The sequence below is a fragment of the Rasamsonia byssochlamydoides genome (assembly GCF_041956645.1).
Source record: "Rasamsonia byssochlamydoides strain NRRL 3658 unplaced genomic scaffold VTN77scaffold_36, whole genome shotgun sequence".
NCBI classification, from domain to species: domain Eukaryota; kingdom Fungi; phylum Ascomycota; class Eurotiomycetes; order Eurotiales; family Trichocomaceae; genus Rasamsonia; species Rasamsonia byssochlamydoides.
The window spans coordinates 220,992-241,825 of NW_027192419.1; the positions used below are offsets into that span (position 1 = coordinate 220,992).

General features: G+C 49.8%; 9 protein-coding genes across 9 annotated transcripts; 5 read left to right on the forward strand and 4 right to left on the reverse strand.

Annotated features, from left to right (window-relative positions):
- Positions 1 to 1,173: 1,173 nt before the first annotated feature.
- VTN77DRAFT_5063 (uncharacterized protein) lies at positions 1,174 to 4,401 on the reverse strand (the record flags this gene model as incomplete). The annotated part of the gene is made up of 2 exons (XM_069421192.1): positions 1,174 to 3,985; positions 4,043 to 4,401. 2 exons carry the CDS (start codon positions 4,399 to 4,401, stop codon positions 1,174 to 1,176), a joined length of 3,171 nt encoding a protein of 1,056 aa, XP_069277245.1.
- An 852-nt stretch (positions 4,402 to 5,253) lies between these two features.
- VTN77DRAFT_5064 (uncharacterized protein) lies at positions 5,254 to 6,846 on the forward strand (the record flags this gene model as incomplete). The annotated part of the gene is made up of 5 exons (XM_069421193.1): positions 5,254 to 5,377; positions 5,432 to 5,706; positions 5,771 to 5,919; positions 5,974 to 6,217; positions 6,289 to 6,846. The coding sequence occupies 5 exons, from the start codon at positions 5,254 to 5,256 to the stop codon at positions 6,844 to 6,846; spliced, it is 1,350 nt and encodes a 449-aa protein (XP_069277246.1).
- A 711-nt stretch (positions 6,847 to 7,557) lies between these two features.
- Positions 7,558 to 8,613, reverse strand: VTN77DRAFT_5065 (uncharacterized protein; the record flags this gene model as incomplete). The annotated part of the gene is made up of 1 exon (XM_069421194.1): positions 7,558 to 8,613. The coding sequence occupies one exon, from the start codon at positions 8,611 to 8,613 to the stop codon at positions 7,558 to 7,560; it is 1,056 nt and encodes a 351-aa protein (XP_069277247.1).
- A 2,593-nt stretch (positions 8,614 to 11,206) lies between these two features.
- On the forward strand, positions 11,207 to 13,215 carry VTN77DRAFT_5066 (uncharacterized protein; the record flags this gene model as incomplete). Its single annotated transcript, XM_069421195.1, has 5 exons — positions 11,207 to 11,250; positions 11,353 to 11,536; positions 11,650 to 11,781; positions 11,838 to 12,837; positions 12,917 to 13,215. 5 exons carry the CDS (start codon positions 11,207 to 11,209, stop codon positions 13,213 to 13,215), a joined length of 1,659 nt encoding a protein of 552 aa, XP_069277248.1.
- Positions 13,216 to 13,784: 569 nt separating this feature from the next.
- VTN77DRAFT_5067 (uncharacterized protein) lies at positions 13,785 to 14,908 on the forward strand (the record flags this gene model as incomplete). The annotated part of the gene is made up of 3 exons (XM_069421196.1): positions 13,785 to 13,806; positions 13,930 to 14,009; positions 14,180 to 14,908. The coding sequence occupies 3 exons, from the start codon at positions 13,785 to 13,787 to the stop codon at positions 14,906 to 14,908; spliced, it is 831 nt and encodes a 276-aa protein (XP_069277249.1).
- A 552-nt stretch (positions 14,909 to 15,460) lies between these two features.
- On the reverse strand, positions 15,461 to 15,951 carry VTN77DRAFT_5068 (60S ribosomal protein eL38; the record flags this gene model as incomplete). The annotated part of the gene is made up of 3 exons (XM_069421197.1): positions 15,461 to 15,513; positions 15,624 to 15,752; positions 15,888 to 15,951. The coding sequence occupies 3 exons, from the start codon at positions 15,949 to 15,951 to the stop codon at positions 15,461 to 15,463; spliced, it is 246 nt and encodes an 81-aa protein (XP_069277250.1).
- Positions 15,952 to 16,422: 471 nt separating this feature from the next.
- On the forward strand, positions 16,423 to 16,924 carry VTN77DRAFT_5069 (uncharacterized protein; the record flags this gene model as incomplete). The annotated part of the gene is made up of 5 exons (XM_069421198.1): positions 16,423 to 16,458; positions 16,508 to 16,520; positions 16,582 to 16,665; positions 16,729 to 16,775; positions 16,838 to 16,924. 5 exons carry the CDS (start codon positions 16,423 to 16,425, stop codon positions 16,922 to 16,924), a joined length of 267 nt encoding a protein of 88 aa, XP_069277251.1.
- Positions 16,925 to 17,225: 301 nt separating this feature from the next.
- Positions 17,226 to 17,785, reverse strand: VTN77DRAFT_5070 (uncharacterized protein; the record flags this gene model as incomplete). The annotated part of the gene is made up of 2 exons (XM_069421200.1): positions 17,226 to 17,680; positions 17,740 to 17,785. The coding sequence occupies 2 exons, from the start codon at positions 17,783 to 17,785 to the stop codon at positions 17,226 to 17,228; spliced, it is 501 nt and encodes a 166-aa protein (XP_069277252.1).
- A 345-nt stretch (positions 17,786 to 18,130) lies between these two features.
- Positions 18,131 to 20,279, forward strand: VTN77DRAFT_5071 (uncharacterized protein; the record flags this gene model as incomplete). The annotated part of the gene is made up of 8 exons (XM_069421201.1): positions 18,131 to 18,335; positions 18,398 to 18,516; positions 18,572 to 18,643; positions 18,706 to 18,792; positions 18,855 to 18,986; positions 19,037 to 19,404; positions 19,460 to 19,937; positions 20,001 to 20,279. The coding sequence occupies 8 exons, from the start codon at positions 18,131 to 18,133 to the stop codon at positions 20,277 to 20,279; spliced, it is 1,740 nt and encodes a 579-aa protein (XP_069277253.1).
- Positions 20,280 to 20,834: the final 555 nt, after the last annotated feature.

Genomic DNA, 20,834 nt, shown 5'->3' on the forward strand with positions numbered 1-20,834 from the left:
TCTGATTCAAGATCTCGGTCTGATATGCTCGCGTCCTACATAGTGAATGAAGAGGAATCCCTCATCTCTTGCGAGATGGTTTCGACGGGCAATGCGACGAAGCAATTGAATGCTGGACAGGAGAGATTACACGTGCGACGTCACACGAGCAACATGGGGTCCGGGGTGATGATGATCATGAATTAATATGATTTAGCCAACAAGCTTATCAGGCTCGCCTTGGCGTCTTCTAGAACACCACCAATGAAACTCGGGGGAAACATCTTCCTAAAACATTTCGAAACGTCTATGGTAGAAACATTAATATATTGGGCAGGGTTTCATAATTGCCGTTACATTGCTATGTTCTGAAGAACATGGATGAAGCTACCTGCCAGCCAAGCAAGGTTGGCTTGGATTTCTTTTATCAATTTGGAATAATAATGTTCTCACGTCCCTAGTCCGCCCTCCATAGACTCATAGGACCTTCCAGGCCGGCAGGGTTGCCTGGAAGGATTCAGGGCAGGTCTGAAAACAACGGAGACAACGTGCACCTCATATCAAGACCCTTCCCCCTATCCAGTTCGGCTGCCAGCTAAGACTAATCACGCCAGCGCTCTCTCATGACAGACCCCAAAAACACACCTCTGGAGAAGACGGTTTATGTAGGTGGCATGAGAAGAGGCGACGGATTGCTGTCAAAGCGAGAAACGGCAGCAGAGATAAGGAGAGCCGGCCTGACTGGGAGGTGCACATTATTGATGTTGCGCCTATCCCAAGTCCTGTCTATACAAGACTTGGTGACTTGCCGTCGCCTGCCACGGTGGTAAGGCTGGAGACGTAGTCTGCTCTGTTCTGAAGCAGCGCATGCACCGCATTGTTCTCCGGGTGGATCTTTCCATTCCAAAGAAACGACTCAGTCCAGGAATGGTGTTATCCAACCGTGATTGTTAAAAGATTCTTCGGAGAAATGCTGAATGGAGAATGTCATCGACAATGAACAGGATAGGATGCATAGTACATGTCCCTTCGTATTCTATACGTAAGTCCGGAGTGGATTCAGATGCATCATCTATAATACAAGGTGTCGTGGGTATATCGGAAAATATGCCAACCCAAACGAAGAGATTCCATTCCCCAATGCAATGCAATGAAAGATGAAAAGAGAACTTTGCTGAAGAGCGATGCTGGAGACTATGCGGAAGCGGCGGCAGGATATTCGGCAGCGGATCCCGCTGTGATCTCTTCTTGGGATTTCAATGACAGCTTCTTTACATCCCACTCTGCCGAATCAGCAAAGTCTTTCTTCTCGCCAAGCACGCAGAGTGCCTGTCGCGGCCCGTCGACCAGGAACTTCTGAGCGACCTCGTTGACGTCCTTGGCAGTCACATCGAGGACCTGTTCTCTCCAACGCTGATCCATCTCATGCGTAACACCGCTCATGAAATACCGCATCCCTTCCTCATCAACACTGGTCGGCGCATCAAGTCCTTGGAAGATGCTCAGTTTTGCTTCCTCAAGTTCCCGTTCGGTCCAGGAGCGATCCCGCGCAAAAACACCGCTCTTCTTAAACACATTGAGAGTGTTGTGCGGATTGGGATCGCGATAGCTGGAGAGTGTAAAGACACCCCTGACCGGCCCGTTGCTGGCACCAGCACCATACGCACCGCCCTTTTCTCGAATTTCGGGGTGTAGATACTTGTGTGTCAGAAGCTGAGAGAGCACGCTTAGCGGCGCACTGGACGGATCAACGAATGGTACCGTCTCCATTGCAAGCCCAGAGTAGTAGACTTTATAAGGGAGATCATAGAGAACCATTCTGGATGTGCTGGTGGGTTGCTCATCTTTCACCGCCTTGGGAATGGTGGGAGTCTGAGGAAGGAGAGAAAGCCATTTCTGCAAGGCACTTTCGTTCTCAGCCGCACTGTTAGGTTCGCAGACTATACGCACCCGGAATTTGGGAGATCTTGAAATGGCAAAAGACTGGATCAGACGCAGCTTTTGCAAAAGCTCGTCGAGACGATCCGGTGAACTTTCGGCATCGCGAAGAAGATTGGCCGTGGCCTGTAATTGAGACAACCCGGACTGTTGCTCTTGAACCCAGTAACTTCTTGACAAGGTAGCTGCAGCGGCATTCGCAGCATAACGGTGACCAGACCCTGCAACAGCATCCAGGGCCCCGTTCGTTGTAGAACGCAAGAGTTCTAGTAACATCTGGGGTGCCGCAGCGCTTGTAAAGTCGGTTTCGGTGATGAGAGCGCGAATGATCTCCAGCATGGTGGGAATATTTTTGTCCAAAGCGTACCCAGAAAACTGAAGCCCTTCGCTGAATCTACCCAACTCCGTTGGAGATGAAACCAAGTAGGTAGATGTCGAGACGCCCCCGGTCTTCAATTTAATCAGGTCTTCCCATTGCTCCATGGTTCTGTTAGCAGTGCCCAGCCGCATGATACAATCATTGAAGAGCGGCAACAATAAGCGAAGCTCGTTCGGCAATTCATCAAAGGCGTTTAGGGCTTGGAAGTAGGTAAGACCGTTTGTTGGTGCTTCGCGCCAAACAACGTCCATGTCGTCCACTTTGGCTTCCCGCACCGGCTTGCGCTCTTTCTGTCTCGAAATATCGCTGACACGAAGGGTAGGCAAGCAGCTTATATCCGCATGTTGGGCGTCTTCCTGGATCTTGAGCAGCTCCAGCTCAGCCTTGTCGAGCTGGGCAACCGCATTCTCAACAGAGCCGAACTTGGCAGTCAGTTCTGCAAGTTTGGCATCCTTTCGAACTCTTTCTTTCTCGTCCAACTCTGCGTTGAACGTCGGCGACCCAACCATGGTGAATGTCATGTAATTGTCGTTGAGGAGGTACTTCTGCATCAGAGACTCGAGATAGCCACCTTGCGCATATCTCCTTTTGAATTCGTCGATGACATCGTTCCAGGCAAGCTCTTTCATGGGGTCACCCCCGTTGAACCAGGACGACAATGTCTTCTCCATGACACCGATTCCAAAATTGGCAGTCTTATGTCTCAGGGCGAGCTCCAACTGGTGGAGGAACCCTTGAACCTTTTCGTCGCTGAACCCATTCGCGAGACATTCGTTAAACACGTTCCGGATCGCCTCGTTAACCTTTGGCACATCCTCCTCCCTGACGCCATTCACACCGACAGAAAAGATGGGCACCTTGCTCGAAGTGTCCAGACCGGTGTTGGGCGTGAATGACGAGCCAAGCTGACTTTCAATTAGCGCCCGATACATAGGAGAGCCATAGCCATCAAGGAGCAGCGACGAAAGTATCCCCGCAGAGAACGTCTCGACAATGTCAGTAGTGTCACCCATCAGCCAAGCAGTTGACGTCTTGTATTGCCTGTCCTCACTGGTGAATGAGTCGATGGGACCTGGGATGGTCACGTTGAGAGGTCCACTGCTGAGATCGCGCGGCAACTTGACATCCTTATCAGCTAACCCCTTTTCAAAGCCATCCAGAACGCTTCCAATCTGTTGAAGATGCTCATCCAACGGCATATCACCGTAGGTGAAGATCTTGGCGTTGCTAGGATGGTAATTTTTCCGCGAGAAATCGACCAACTGCTTGTGCGTCAAATCCGTTATAAACTGGGGATCACCGCCTGAGTTGTTGATCGCGGGAAAGATGTGCTCCTTGAACCGGATATAGTACAGGTAATTCGCATCGGACATCTGGCCCTTCATCTCGTTGTAAACCACGCCCTTGAAGACAATGTCTTCGCGCTGTTGACCTGGCTCTGGAGCGCCATCTCGTTCCTCCGCAGCTCTTGGGTTCTCAGGTCCTATTCTCCATCCCTCTTGTCTAAAATCTTCCTCCTTCAGCAGAGGATGAAGCGTAGCGTCGAGGTAGACGGATAAAAGGTTCTTAAAATCTTGTCTGTTGGTGGTGGCAAACGGGTAGGTCGTGTGGTCAGAGGAGGTAAACGCATTCATAAAATTGGAGAGTGATCGAGGCAGCATCTTAAAGAAGGGATCGCGGACAGGATATCTGTGGAACAAACGTTAGCTGGAGCATGACTTGCACAGGTTCACAGGAGGCACTAACTTCTCGCTACCACATAACGTGGTATGCTCAAGAATATGAGGCACTCCTGTCGCGTCCGGAGGATTCGTCTTGAAACCGATGCCGAAGACATTGTTCTTGTCCTCTCTGGCCACATGCAGGTAGTCTGCGTCGGTCTTGTCATGTTTCAGGAGGATCGCTGAAAGATGCAGTTCAGGGACATGCTTCTTATCCTGGACGGTAAAGCCATGGAGCTTCTCGCCAATGGCAGGAAAGCTCTTCAGATCCGTTACTGTCGAAGCAGCTCGACGTGGCAAAACCCACCCCGACAGTCGAGGGCCTGGCGTCCGTTGTAACAAAGCCAGTCCATTCTTGCGCGCGCTTAGAGACAAGCGCAACATGACGGGCGAGTTGCCACCAGAGATTCAAAGGAAGGAAGTAGATGGTTCGACTAGTCAGAGCCGTCAAGGTCCTCGCATCTCAATTATATAGGGTACCGTAACTCCGGAGACGCGGACAGTGGCGGCAAAGACCAGCCACGCAAGTTGAGTCAGCCAGGGAAAAGCCCTGTTCCAATAAAATACTGTACAGGCCCTTGTGATAATAGGGCTGCTAGTGAGCTGTCAATTGTGCAGAAAGCCGGCGGTTGAGTAACAGCAATTGTCTTTGCTCTCTTCTCCGAATCCGCGTCCGCCGAGAAGAGCGGCGAGAATTTCGCACTAGGCCCGGATTGGCCAAGTGTGCATCCCCCTCTTACGACTGGCTTCGATCGTGTCTCCGGCAAGATCCTCGAGATCCCAGCGCTGGGCTCGTCGATTAATATTCGCAGAGAGACTGCCTCTGCCAGGCGTCAAGACGATAAGCACCGCCGTCCCTCCTGGTTCCTTCTGGTGTGCACCGGTCCGCTCCGTGTACGGCCCGTCAATCGTCAGCGATCTCTGGAGTCTTGAAAAATTCACCACGGTCTTCGCAGACGTGAGCGCCGGGTCAGATACACGACAACAGCCGAAGTCTTTGCTAGCAGCAGCTGGAGTGACCTGTTCGGAGAAAAGTTAGACAACTGCCGTGACCGCAACTGAGTCAGTTGCGGTCTAGGCATGGCTGTTGCTGTCTCCCACGCTCCTCGGATTTCTAGCGATCCTCTCTTTTCATCGATCGGGAACGATCACGCGAACACAAACCAGACCTCGTCAGCCACCCTACGACCATACATACAGTCTGATTGTGCGCCATTAGGTATGGCATCTGCCGCAATGGCGAAAAAGGCGAAGGGAAAAAAGGTCGCGGACCCCAATGAGACGTCGAAGCTGTTGGCAGCTAAGATCTCTCAGCTGGAGCAAGATGCCGCAGGAGAGAAGGACCAAGAAGCTGAGATCGGTGCGTAACCTCTGCCACCTAGATGCCGTACCGCGCCCTAACGAGGTTTTCCAGAACGCGAGGTGAAGAAGGCGACAAGGGATCTCAACCAGCTGCTGAGCAATATCGAATCGCCAATGACTCGACTGGAGACTGTGCACAAGAAGTATACGGAGCTGTTGGCAGACATGAAAAAGCTGGACCGCGACTATGCGAAGAGCAAGAAACGAGCGGATCAATTGCAGAAAGACCAGGACAAGGGCAAGTCGGAGTTGAATAAAACGGCTACCATGAAGGACAAGCTCGAGAAGCTGTGCAGAGAGCTCACCAAGGAAAACAAGAAAGTGAAAGTGGGTTGACTCACATAGCTGCAGCGATTGGAACGATGTGACGCTGATGGTCATGCGTCTGCAGGATGAGAATAAGAAGCTCGAGGAGAATGAGAAAAAGGCGCGCATGATCGTCAATGAACGCCTTGATTCGCTTCTGTACGATATCCAGGATGTGATGGCCTCCAAAGGCAACCCGAGGAACGAGAAGATGGATATCGACATGGACGAGGCGTGAGTGCTGCTGCATTTCTGGACTCCCGCAGCTGCTCTAACCCGAGGTTCTAGGCTCCGCGCAAAAATCAAGACCATTGGCGAGAAGTTTGAAGTGCGCGAATCGCACTACAAGGGGCTTTTGCGCAGCAAGGATGCCGAAATCCAGAGCTTGACGGCCAAGTACGAGGAGCAGCGCCGCATTGCGGAGAATGAGGCTGCTCGATGTCGTGCTCTCAGCTCCCAGGTGTCCACCTTCTCGCATACAGAAGCCGAGCTTCGCAGCCAACTCAACATCTATGTTGAGAAGTTCAAACAGGTACGCTTGTTGCCTGTCGAATCTGTCTGAGAAATATTGGTTGCGTCGGCCATTTCTAAAGCACGTCACAGGTCGAAGATACACTCAATAATAGCAACGAGCTCTTCCTTACATTCCGCAAGGAGATGGAGGAGATGTCAAAGAAGACCAAACGGCTGGAGAAGGAAAACCTGACTCTGACCCGCAAACACGACCAGACCAACCGAAACATCCTGGAGATGGCCGAAGAGCGGACCCGGAACCAGGAAGAGCTGGAAAAATGGCGCAAGAAGAGCAACCATCTGGAGGCACTGTGTCGTCGGATGCAGGAACAGGGACGGGGCCAGGCTCTTGCTGGCGAACTGGATGGGGACGATGAAGGCACAGAGAGTGAGTATGAAGAGGACTATGAGGATGAAGAAGATGAGGTGATCAGTGACGAGGAGGAATATGAGCTTAACAACAGTGGAAATCACCGTGAAGCCGGACGTGAGCGCTTCCCCGAGCAGCAGCAGCAGCAGCAGCAGCAACAACAACAACAACAGCAACAACCCGAGAAGCCCGTGTTTGGACCGCCGCCGCCTCCTGCCCTAGCGGAAGCTCGAACCAACGGTAATAACAAAGCCGTGGTGAATGGGTGTTCCATGTAACTGCGGACTTTTTTTTCTGTCATCGTGTTGGAGCCAGAGAACCGGATCGATCAGCAGAGTGATTGACTTCAATCAGACAGACTGATATCGGATACCTTGTCTTCGGCCAGTTGCCTCGCTCGCTGCCTCCTAGTTAGGTAGACTGTCTGGCCTTGCTTAGCTTACACTATGTACTGTACTTTGGTGCATTGTGTGGCTGGTATCATGATCCTATCGTCAATTGCCTTGCCTGCCTGCCTGTCAATTGCCCCGATCCAATGAAAGAGGGGAGAGTGTGTGTGAGAGAAAGAGAGAGAGGAAGATGCGCAAGTGATGGATTGATGAATTGATTGATTGAGTGACTGACTGATTGACTGATTGATGGGAGCAGCAAGGCATAAATGAAAGTGTTCCACGATAGTGAAATCCCAATCAAATCAACTATTCAATTCAATTCGATTCACTGCTGCCCATGCCATTGCATCCCATTCGATTCCTGTTCCGTTCCGTTCGTAGAGGATGTCTTGACCCATTTCGCTGTCATTGTCACTCACACTCTCTGGCTAGAGGTGGAGGTGAGTCAATCTGGAACAGAGAATTAACTTGCTTGCTTATGTTTTACGTATGGGTTGAGATTCGTCATTTATTACTTCCTATATGTAGGACTGTATGTACGGTAACAGCTTGGGTACATGAGAAATCGTCATATTAGTAGTCATAGTAGTAGTAAAGTTAGAGCTTGCTTGTAACTGGGCCGCTCTTGTTAATGATGTATGTCTGACCCAGCTTCAGCATCTTGACCGCTTCCCTCACCATATCCTCGACAATTGTCTTGGCTGGCTTGATGTCCTTCACGACAGCAGAGACGTGCCCCATCAGGTACGGCATGTCGACCTCTTCCTTGCCCTTCTCGATGTCGTGCTCCATCGGCACGATGCCCTGCTGGGTCAACCGCGCGATCTCATCTGGTCGTTCCTCCCATTTCTTGATGTACTCGTTGGGCAGGACTCGTAATGGTCGGCCCGAGACCACGAGCGTCCGGATCGTCTCGCCGAATCCTGCTGATACGACTGCTTCCTTGTGCAATTGGCTCGCGCCGCTCTCCTCCGACGCGACGAAGCGAGTGCCCACCCAGACGCCGGATGCCCCCAGCATCAATGAGGCGGCCAAGCTGCGACCATCGCTGACTCCGCCCGCGGCGACAACCAGAGGCGTCTGGCCCGTCATGGGGCTTTTGTATTTCTTGACCACGTCCACGACGGCCGGGATGAGAACCGAGAAGGGGATGTCTCCGGTATGGCCGCCGCCCTCGCCGCCCTGCGCACATATGATGTCCACGCCGCGTTGGAGCGCCTTCTCCGCATGCTTGGGTGCGCCGACCATGTTCATCACCAGGATGCCGGCTTCGTGGAGGCGCTTGATGGTGCGCTCGGGCGGCACCCCGACGGCGGAGATGAACAGCTTCGCCCCGTGCGAGATCACCACTTCGATCAGCTCGTCCAGCTGGCCGTGCGTGTAGTCGTGGTTCGTCTTGCGGGCGCCTCCACCGACCTGTGGCAGAGCCAGGTCGACGCCGAATGGCAGGTTGGGATCGCGCAGGAGGGACTTGAGCTCCGTAAGCATCTCGGAGAGTTGCGCTGGCGTGTAGCCCAGACCACCGATGCTACCGAGGCCGCCTGCATTGGACACGGCCGCAGCTAGTGGTGCGCCAGAGGCTTTGGCCATCCCGGCGAGGAGAATCGGGTGTTGGATTTTGAGAAGTGAGCATAGCGGGGTGTGTAGAGACATGGTGGAGGAAAGGCCTGTCAACGGTCTGCAGAAGTGTTTACTCGTAGTCTTAGTAAGTGAGGTTAATGGAGGTGAGGTTAAAGAAGTCAAATTGACTAGACAGTGGATTCAACAGCAGATAAGATATGAGAGGTAGCCGTGCAGAGAGAGGTGTCTGGGCCTGTCGAGGACTGTGTAACATGTTCCAGTCAGACAGAGAAAGAGAATATAATTCAATCGACAGGCAAGATATTTATCTCATCGCATCACATCTCATTATCATAAACAAACTGTCTCCAGAGAGTGGATTCAATATCGTTCCTGAGAGATGTGGAGGTGGAGCAACGGATAATGCGGAGATAAAGCTATCAGAACCGAGGCATCTGTAGGTAGCCTAACCCAACCTAGGTACAGTACGTACCTGCATCTGGTATTCTCCGCCTACAATACCGCTTTCCTTAGAACGATATCATTCCTTTACGATAAGAAAGACCTGTTGGCAAATTTCGTCCTCTCTGTTTATTATTATTCAGTGAAAAACAAGGCTCACCAGGAGAGAGAGGAATATTCCATAAGAGGAACTCCATGGCGTGAGAATTATGTAGTTAAGACTTCCATATGATATCAATTTCTGAGATTCTGGATACTAGATGAGGTAAGTGACTACCCACATAGGTATCTACTTCAGACTGAGCATACATTCTACCCCCAATCTCACCTCTATTAGCAAGAGATATACAAATTGGAAAAGGGATTACATATTGGTAAGGGACATGGCGAGAGAAATGGCGAGGAATATGGGCAGGAAGCCCGCCTGGAAAGCAGATAAAAAAAAACTGCGTAAATAGCGTAGTACCTATGGTTCGGTAATTGCAAGTACTTCAATATTACGAAACCAGAGTCTTGATTCAAGCCTCACGCAAGTCTATCTATCATTCTCCTAGGCGACGATAAAGGTCCAAAGCTAGGATCAGCAGATTCCAATGTCCGAATAAGTTGGGTGACGTCTAGGCCAAGCGCGCATTGCAAATATGTACAAGGGTCAAGTTTCCGAGTGTCATTGAGAGAAGCTGACGGAACAAAACCTGGGAGTATAGTATTCTCATATGATTCGATCTAGAGTTGTAGCATCGCCACAAGAGCAGGGATCAGGACCCCAAGGGCATTCAGAACAGCTCCCTCGTCGGCTCCGCTTGTCGAAGTCGAAGAGACGGACTTGCTAGCTGTCGTGGTGCCACTTGATGTGGTTTGAGGCCTGGTAACAACATGAGAACGTGAACAGAGCCACTCCAGCACAATCCATCGAGGTGGAGACAGAAAGCTTTTCGGTAGAAGTCCATGCAGAATGGCACTTACAGCGACTGCGTTGTTGCTGCTGCTCGTTTGAGCTCATGCGTGATCTCTCGTACGCTTGTTGGAGTAACAGTTGCTGCTACTGTCCGGTGAGGCACTTCAGTGATAGGACCCGGAGGAGGCTGATAATAACCAACTGCCCCCGGCGGAGCAAACGCGAGCGAGCCTGGTAAGCTGCGTCGATCGAAGCGAGAGACAAGAGTATCGGAAAATGGATTGAATGGGAAAGCTGTCGCAAGGAGTGACGACAGCAGGAAAACGACGAACAGATGGCCCATCAGGCTCCTCAAAACGTCGAGAATTCGCATTTTGTATAGATATCAGCAGTGACAACCCTCCTTCTGCCAAGTTTCCTTGCTGAAGATGTCTGAAGAGCAGACAAGGGAGAAAGAGAAGGGATGGACATTTGGTAGGAGGTCCAGGGTAAATATGGAGAGGCAAAGACAACGTGATGGCCTTGGAGCAGAGTAATGTGGAGCTTCCATCAAGGGAGATGACGAAAAGCATAATTGATAACCAGGATGGGACGAATAGAGCTCTTCCATCATGTTTCACCTGTCAAGTCGTAAACGCGATGTCGAGCCCTGCAGAGCTTTCTGGAATGTGGGATGTGGCATTCAAATTGGCATGGACTTGTCATGGACAAAACCCCTTGATTTGTATATCCTGAGGAAATAGAGGTATGGAGAGAACATTCCTGGACCCATTGTCTCAGATAATCGATTTTGCAAATAAATTCCTTTATTCTTTTCCTGTAAAAATCACCAGTTGGTGGCCAAGTTAGCATGACACGAGGTGTCCTGCGAATGTCTAGGTAAACTTGAGTAAAGCCGAGTCTAGCCAAGTTCAAGCAACTGTCTTGATAGATAGATTTGGAATTCTCTTTCGTACTGGGGCATTCGAGTAGTCTGATGAGAGCAGATTCGCAGATATTAGCAGCTTTGACATATTCAGCTGTACAGACAACAACTGGATAAAGCTGAGCTTTGTATCCAAGGATTCAACAGATAGACTGGAAGACAAATCTGCTGTTCTAATTCTCCCTGGCGATTCTCACGCCTGGTGTCGAATCCACGTTGTAGGTTGATTCCCAAGGCGGTATCATTGCTTCCCGCAGGAACGCCAAAAAACGCGTGATGCGCGTCATCAGTTTCTCCGCAAGAACATCTACATCATCACACAACTCATTGATCACGGTCTGCTGCTGGACATCCTTATTCCATACCAATTGACTTTATGAACCGATAACCACGTCGACAGCATGACCTCCGACAATGCAGAAAGTCGATTCCTCAGACCGCCAAGGTAGGTCCGACCCCTCCTGGTGAGGTTGTGGTATAGAACTATTCCACCTGCGAGCATTCTCTATACTTTTCTACGAAGTTACTGATTAGATTTGATTCCTAGTGACACGGAATATCCCCCTCAATACCGCGCCGCATCTTCCTACAGCCCTCTTAATACCTTCCTGTTACCCCAGGGAGATGCCCGGCATTACCAACAACAATATAGCGACATGTATTTCTTGCGTCTGGCGAAACTGAAACCGGCCGCAGAACAAGTTGGAAGAGAGGCATGGGATGGTTTCAGTGTAAGAATCCCTCAAGGTGGTACAGGAATTTCTGGCAAGCGTGCAGGTCGCGAGTTGTCATCTGTCTCGCGGGCAAGGGTTACGATGTTGACCGTTGCTGACGACGTGTTTAGATTGCAGGGGAGCATGCACGTCGGGTGGAGAGAGTGCTTGATGTGCGACAAGGAGAGCTCTGCTGGGTTGTGGGAACTGTATACATGGATCTGCCGCTGAAGCCGAATATCCTGGATGACGTCGTCAAAGATGTGCGCATACCTGTTCCCAATTTTTGTGTTTGGTTTATGAGCTGATAGCCTTCCAGCACTTCACCGCCGCTCCACCTCCTCGTCGTACTTACGTCGATCCGTCGAATCCGTCTTTAACGCAGATAATGTTGGAAGACGAATCCGGTCGTCTTCGCTTGACGGGAAATGTGTTAAGAACCACACATCTAGTGACCGGTGTAATCATCGCCGTTCTAGGTACAGAAAATTCAAATGGCGACTTTGAAGTCATCGATATCAAAGTTCCCGACTTCCCGCCCCAGCCTCGACGATGGGGGCGGGCTGCCAGCGATGCTGTAGACAGCAAACTGAAGCAGTCTGATGAGCAGGAGACAAAGAATAGAAAAGGCTCAACGAAGATAGCTTTTGTTAGTGGTCTGGGTATCACTGGAAGCTCTAGCGATGCTCTGGCCTTGGAGCTTTTGACGGATTATCTGCTTGGGTACACCGGGCCTTCTGAGGGAGAAAACGAGCCTTGCGCTTCAAGGATCAGCCGACTCATTGTTGCTGGAAATTCCTTGGGCGAAGCGGAAACCGTTCACGCAGCAGGCACTGACAGCGCCGCTGACGGTGCACCCAAAAAGAAGACGGCTCCGAAGAAGTACGGATATGATGCTTCGGCTTACAATCCTTCCCCAATTACGCGACTTGATTCCTTTCTTTCCGAGATTCTTCCTAGCATACCTGTGACACTTATGCCGGGTGAGACGGACCCGGCCAATTTCTCCCTTCCTCAGCAAGGCATTCATCGAGCGATGCTACCCAGAGCCAGAGCATACTGCTCGGAGAGTCGACCTGGCGATGAAAATGCGGAGCCTGGTTGGTTTGACAGTGTCACCAACCCATGGGAAGGCTATGTGGAAGGATGGCGTCTGTGGGGTAGCAGTGGCCAGAATGTCGACGATGTTCTCCGTTATTTGGACTTTGCCGATGAGGATGGAAATGTCGAAGCGGGAGACGATGGGGAGACTCGACTGAGAATTATGGAAGCGATGCTGAGGTGGAGATGTGCAGTCCCGACTGCACCTGACACGCTGTGTAAGATTTCTCCTCTTATCCCTTTCATATGTATATACATATATATGTCTGCGTGCGTGAAATAGCTAACGACCTCCAGGGTGCTATCCCTTCCAAACACACGACCCATTCATCCTCCAGGCCTGCCCACACATATTTTTCGTCGGCAACCAGCCTCAATTCAAGACTGCCGTGGTGGAAAGCGAATCCACATTCCGTCTCAACGGAACGGATGCAGATATGCCCGACGTCACGGACGATAGTCTCAACCCTCGAGTCCGTCTGATCGCGATCCCCAAGTTCCATGAGACCGGTGAGCTGATCCTCGTCGACACGGAGACGCTAGAAGTGGAGGTAGTGAAGTTTGAGGTATTTGCGGGGCAAGAAGAGAAAATGTAATAATGTATGTACTGTATAATACTATACCAGTAGCATGATACGAACGAATCAATGTGTGATATAGACCGGATAGACCGGTTGGTATGTGGATTAGCTTGATGCATACCTCAAATTGATCAAACATAGTTTCTTCTGTAATACCTAACTATATTCATGCATAATCCCTTGTTAATTATTATGATTATTGGAGTTATTTTTTTTTCACTTGCTTTTTACTCACATAGTAAGTTACGCATGTACAGTGTTGATTTGATGCAACGAAATCCATACATTGGAAATGGTTGGCTGGTGGCGTCAGTCGAAAGCACACATGATTGGCCGTCCTGAATGAAAAGCGGATAAAACAAACCACATGCAATGAAAAACGATATCTAGAGTATCAAGTATCCACTCATATCTTCGCTTTCCCAATTTCACGACCTGAATCGGATAGCGCAAATCAAGCAAGATCATATCTCTAACTATCAAATAGCCTGTTTGACAGATAACCTACAGAGAGGCAGAGAATCAGAGTGGCGGGGAAAGAAAAAGAAAAAAAAAAGGACGAGGAAGAGAAAAGGAAAGGAAAAATGCTCATCAATGCCAATACCGGTATGTCCAAACCAAAGTCCATATCTAGGTCTTAAAAAATACAGAAATAAAAAATGGAATAATTTCATAAGGTAGTAACTTCAATATGAACTTCTGTACTGACATATATTTTTCCCTCTCTAGCAATCTCTACATCGGCGGTCCTTCTGGTGCCATACTCCAAATGGCATGTGCTGAAGTATCATGAGTGGATGAAGGATGAGGTATGTATATACCTACCTACCTACCTACGTACATTCATGGATTCTCCTTTTCCGCGCGAACCTGTTTTGTAATATAATGTACTCTCCCGTCTTTCTTTCTTCCAAGTTGTATTCAACTAATTTATTCATTTGAAATTTCCACTTCACTGCCTGACTAACATGACGCAAAGGAAATCCAACAAGCGACGGCTTCAGAGCCACTGACTCTCGAAGAGGAGTATGCAATGCAGCAGAGCTGGCGGACCGATGCCGACAAACTCACTTTTATTGTCTGTCTACCATTGAGGAGAGAGAACAATATTAATGACAATAATGACCGTGATGAACATGCTGATGAAGATGAAGAACAACAATCATCACCATCGTCAATAACAATTACAGAGCAAGATGACAGCCCAGATCGAATGCTGGGAGACGTCAACCTCTTCCTGCGCTTTGACGAGGAGGATGACGATGCCAATACCGATACCAATACCGAAGCACGAATCGTGGGCGAGATCGAGCTGATGATCGCCGAAAAGCAGAATCAGCGAAGAGGGTTTGGCAGGGCCGCTCTGCTGTCGTTCCTGCGGTATATCGTTGAGCATGAAGCGGATATTGTGGATGAGTTCGTTTCCTCTGCTAAACAACAACAGCAGCAGCAGCAAAACCAGGAACAACAACAACAGGGGGCTTTGAATTGTTCTTCAAGGCTGTCCTGTCTCAGTGTGAAGATCGGCCAATCCAACGTCCGGAGTCTGGCGCTATTCGAAAGCCTCTCGTTCCGCAAAGTCTCGCCTGAGCCGAATTATTTCGGCGAGTTCGAGTTGCGGAGGACGGATCTGGATCTGGTGGGTATTCGGGAGACGTTGAGGAGGTTTGGGATTGAGGGCTATAGGGAGGTGGCTTATAATAGATAGACAGAAAGAAAGAAAGAAAGATTTCATTACAGATTGATAGAATGAGTGTTAGTTTATGTCATTTGTCGTCGTTATCAACATTGTTATGGAGCTGAGAGCCATGTAGTTAATTATATTATACTGCCATCAATTAATTTGGCTGCACTGTTATGCACCCGCTACGGTATATCAGGTGATCTACGCAAGTAGGTAGGAAAGGACGAAGGAGAGATTTTCAACTGTTTTTGAATTGGTATTCTAACCCCAAGACATCCCGACAAGGAGAACATCTTGAAGTAAAAAATTATATCGTAAGGGAAAAGGTCCGTCCGGTCCATCATGTAATCAATCACCGTATCAAAAACAGACGCAGGAACGTTGCATGCATGCATAATGCATTCGTTGCAGCATCATTCCCTATTCCCCCTTCCCTGGAAAGATCTATCTGTCTTTTTCTTTTCTTTTCGTTTGTCTTGTCTTGTTGATGTTGTCATCGTGTTTCATGTACCCGACCTCGTCAACCGTCGTTCACTCGCCTCGCCTCAGCAGTCCAGTCCATCCAACGCTGCTAATTTAGATAGACTTCTTCTTGGGGGCACCCTTGGAGACATCGACAATCTTGAGCGCTGTTGAGAAGCAAAAAAAGCAACCGTCAGCCCATACTCGTTCAACAGCAGCTCAGCTCTATTCCAACCACGCCGCCAAACTTCAACTCAATTCAACCGGGACAACGCACCAGGAGGCAAGCTCTGCTTCAGCTTCTCGGCCTTGTCGGCGTCCTTCAGGACCAGGGTGTACAGGAAGCGGTGGCAGCGGACCTTGAACTTGGTCGTGTTGGTCTTGCGGTTTTTCTTGATCCGGGCGGCTGTAGGAGAAACATTAGCAATTGCATCGCAATTAGAAACTTCGTGGTGAACGGCATCATCCTCCAGGACAAATCTTTTTCGTGACAAGTATTGCCCTTAAGAGAATGTCAGACGGGACTTCAGGCTCGACATACAGGAAGCGTCCTTCCGCCGGCAGATCTCAATGAACTGCTTGATGTCAGAGACTTCGGTAGGCATGGTGGACGGTTAAGACTGGCTGTGTAGATTCAACAGACAGACAGACAGTGACGAAGGGTGAAGAGGCTTGAAGGGAGTTCTCGAACTAGCTCTTGTCTCGTACAGCGGCTCCGGCCTGGAATCGATGTGTGGGATCTGGAATTAGGGTTTAGCGAGTCCGGAAACCCTTAGCGTGTGGCGGTGCAAGTAGACTGACTGACAGTTAGGCTTTGTGGCTGCAATACACGTGCATACGTGGCGGTGCAGTGTTAGGCATCCGCGTGCGGGGACTCGGGGAGCTCGAGGAGCTAGCTTATTGCTGCAGATCAGATGTGTAACACCTAACCATGTGAAAGGACATGCTGTTCTTTCCAACATGCTATCCCTAAAGTCGCTGAATCATCCTTAATTATCCTTCCTAGTCGCCTGTCACTGTGATTCGAAGTATACGGAAATTGAATCTTAGCATAGTACATACATTCATTCTTCACGATGCCAACTCCACTGGACAGAGCGTTGCATTCCAAGGTGAGGTTGAATTATACTCTCACAGCATTGTAAACTAACAGCTTTCCAGAATCTCCTGCTTGGTACATGACTTGACTTTCGATGACACAAACTAAATTTCCACACACATTGACAAAGCAACAGGATTTGCCGGAATCGTCACTGCCGTCGCCGTCTGGGGAATATGGGGCGGCGACATATTTCCTGCGGAGGGCGATCCTCAGGGAAGTATGTACAGTACAAATATATCATGTTCTATCCTCCACAGAACAATGTCCTCATTCGCAATAGATCCCGAAGATTGGACCGCCGAAGAGTTGAGGAGATGGCTTCGGACTGTGAGTTTGTCCTCTCTCCTATGTCCATAGGCCAAGTTCCAACTCTGCTCACTATCCTCTAGAGAGGGCTTTTGCCGGACGATGGTGCGTCGCGTGAGGACCTGCTGGAGCGGGTCAAAGCAAATATGCGTCCGCGATCAAGCTCCTAAATCGACATCGACGAAAAGGCTGAGGGGTTCTCAGACGTCTGCGGAATGGGCTTTCGTCCTTGAGGATGGGGATCACCCTCACATATCTTGGTGGCCCTTCAAAGCCCACCCTTTCACTCGCTAGCACCCTTCCCAATCCCCAATATTAATAGTAATCTTTTTCTTTTGGAAATGTGGCCACGATAGCCATGATAATCCGAAACCAGACTGTAAATCGTTCAAATGGTGATGGAAAATGCGCTCTTCTCTAGCGCATCACGCATGGTCTCGCCGCTTGCCTCCTATCCAAATCCCCACAAATTCAGACGACAAGTCGGAAGTTCTGACTCTGGATCAACCACTCCTTTTTACCCTTGCCCTTTGCGCCAGCCCCTGCTGAGCCTGCAGCAGGGTTGGGGACCAAGACAAACGTCTCACTGAACCCGCGCTGTGGGGTGTCTCTCGACTCTCCAAATTGCACATATCCACTGACCGTCACCAGTATAGACATATCCTTCGCGGTCGTCTGAGTCGGGAGTTTGACGCCCGTAGCGGTGGGGGTGGGGTAGTGCCTGTTGATGACCTGGCAATCGAAGGACTGTACTTCGAAACGGGTGGGTGGCAGCTGATTGACAAAAATGTCTTGAACAGCGGCACCATCGGCGACTACGTTCCCATTGAATAGAATCGTGGAAGGCACCGGGCTGTAAAATGTCGCTATTGATCCCCTGTTGGATTGGAGGGCGGAGTAGAAGGACTGTACGAAATCCGTAGCGCCTAGCAGGTCAAAATGTTAGACAGAGACCAATGAGCAGAAATTAAATCGAGAAACATACCATCAGTTGATACTTTTGTTACCGTATCCTCGCTCGTAGTGGCCATATTCTATACTCCTGAGTGCGCGCTGCTCCGGAGGGGTAAGAGCAAGTATGATATTTAGATAGGTGGTAGGAAAAGCGAGGGATTATTCTATGAATATACAGTTCCAAAAATCCAAAAATAGAATAGAAAAATCTCCGACTGTTGCAAAGGAAAGACGACGCCGCTCGGCTCTGCCGGGGTCGATATGTGCTTGAGGAAGAATTGTAAAGAGCTTTTTCTAGGCAGCGGGAAGAATGTTTGCGCAAAGTTGTAAGGAGCTTGGACCACATCGGAGGTGACGGCGTACCTCCGCAAAAAGTATCTCGTCAGGTGGTCTGCGCGTCTATCTCCCCTCCACAACCCCTCATGGAGACGACAAAGGGCCGATTCAGCGCCTTTTTACGGGCATCGAAATATTTGTCGCGGAGGTCACTTTCTTGGAATTTCTCGTCTTGCGGGTATGCACGCCATGTCTCTGCCATTCGTCCTCGGGGATTTGCGACTGTGGCGGCCCCAGAGGATGCCAAAAAGCCCTATTATGTTACGACTCCCATTTTTTATGTGAATGCAGGTGAGTGTATCTCGGTGATAGCCATACAGACAGCATGCTGATGGTCTCTCTGTCTTCACTAGCGCCTCATGTGGGACATTTGTATTCAATGGTCGTTGCCGATACCCTAAAACGATGGCAGGTGCTACTTGGCAATGAGGACGCCCAATTGCTCACGGGCACCGACGAACATGGGATGAAGGTTCTGTTTTGCACCTTCAGGTTTGGGCGACTTGATATCTGACGGCAGGAAACAGATACAACGAGCTGCACTCGCAGCGGGGATGGACACACAGGCGTTTTGCGATATGAATTGCCAGACATTCAAGGTTGGCATCTATTTCAAGCCCTGTGTTTGCAATGTTGCATTTCTAACTCAATTTTCTTGTAGGATCTGGCAAAGGCGGCCAACCTAAACCACAATCACTTCATACGAACAACCGATACGGCTCACAAAGATGCGGTGCGGTATTTTTGGGTACGTGCACGCATGCCTGGATAGCGAGCAACATAGCGATCAACAGCCTAATGGTTCTGAAGGAAATGCTTCAGCATCGGGGATACATATACACATCGAAACATGAAGGGTGGTACTCAGTCAGTGACGAGACGTTCTTCCCTCAGTCCGCGGTGCAATCCGCTTTGGATCCGGCCACGGGCAGGAAGATCATGGTAGGACATCTCATCTTCAATGGCTCTGATGGAAGACTGACACTCCTAAGGTTTCCGTCGAGACTGGCAAAGAAGTTGAATGGTCGTCAGAAACCAATTACCATTTCCGTCTGTCGGCATTCCAAGATCGACTCCTGCAATTCTACAAGGAAAACGAAACGTTCTTAAGACCCACGACTTATATGCCAGAACTCATCAAGTCTGTGTCGTCTGGGCTACAGGATCTCTCTGTCTCGAGACCGGTGGAACGCTTGACCTGGGGTATCCGCGTGCCTGGTGATGAGACGCAAACCATCTACGTGTGGTTGGATGCTCTGATCAACTACCTGACGAAAGCCGGATATCCTTTCCCGCCGGGGCAGGAACACAGACTCGGATGGCCAGCAGACGTTCACGTTATAGGAAAGGATATTATCCGGTAAGTCGATAGTCTCCAGTTTCTGCATATGCGGAAATCGCTGACGCCTTGCTAGCTTCCACTGCGTATACTGGCCGGCGTTCCTGATGGCCCTGGACCTCCCCCTTCCCCGTCATGTCCTTGTTCACGGGCATTGGACAATGAACCGCGAGAAAATGTCCAAATCGACCGGGAATGTTGTCAACCCGTTCTTCGCGATCGATCGATTCGGCGTTGATACTATGCGCTTTTTCCTCACGTATCAGGGACCGGTTGGCGACGACTCAGACTACGACAATGAATTCATCATCAGAGATTACAAGAAACTGCTGCAATGGGGACTTGGCAATTTGGCGGGTCGCATCATGGGAGTAGCCAAGTGGGACTTGCGCCCATACATCGAGGCTGCGGCGGCTGGCAACCTTCCGAACGCCTCCTCACTCGACAGTGCCCATCAAGCCTTCATCGAGACCGCTCCTCAGAAGGTTGCTGATCATATGGACAACCTGAACCCGAAAGCTGCCATCCGCGAGATTATGGGAATAATCGAGAAGGTCAGTGCGGACCAATCATATCGTGTACCTTGTTACGGATTTGCTAACGGGAAAACCAAATAGACCCAAAAGTACTTCCATCAGGCAGAGCCGTGGAAGGACCGTGACCAGGCCCACCGGATCATCTACAACGTATGCGAATCTCTGCGAATAGCTGGGATCTTGTTGCAGCCGTTTATGCCGGAGAAGTCCGCGGAGCTTCTAGACCTTCTGCGGGTAGACGCGGCGCATCGTTCCAAGCGGAGCTTCTCGGTGGCGTCTTACGGCGGCGATTACGAATACGGCAAGGACGTTGAGAAGTCCAAGAAGATCCTTTTCCCTCCGCTCATCGTTGAGGATTAAGCTGCTGTCAGCTGTCAGCTCTGTTATTGGATTAGTGTCCAAGATGCGGGGAGATTACATCTACTGAAAGATAGACGACACTATTGTTACGCATCCCAGTCGGATGAAAGAAATGGGGAACGTGAGTTGAGTAGAGGTTCTACAGAATAGGTGGATTACCACATTCAGGATAGCCTCCTCTCCCTCAGCAGACATGACCACGACCACGACCACACATTGTTACATTTTGACGCATGTGAGATCATACTGTACTATATATGGAAATATGGAATTATGGATATAGGAATAGTCCTCAGCGGGAACTGGTGAAAATTAATTTTTTTTGCAAAGGTCCTTCCTGGTCGGCGATTAGATACAATATCAGGAGTTGACGGACGGGAAAGTCGGCCGGTAAGCTGGGTATTCCGCGGGTAACGGATGGCCTGCCCTACCTTTCCCCGGGGAAGCTAGACAAGACTGTATCAAGTATGTAAGCTGATATGATGTAAACTAGCCACTATCTATATCCAAACACAAGCTATGGATATCTGTCTCCAGTATGATATGTAATATATC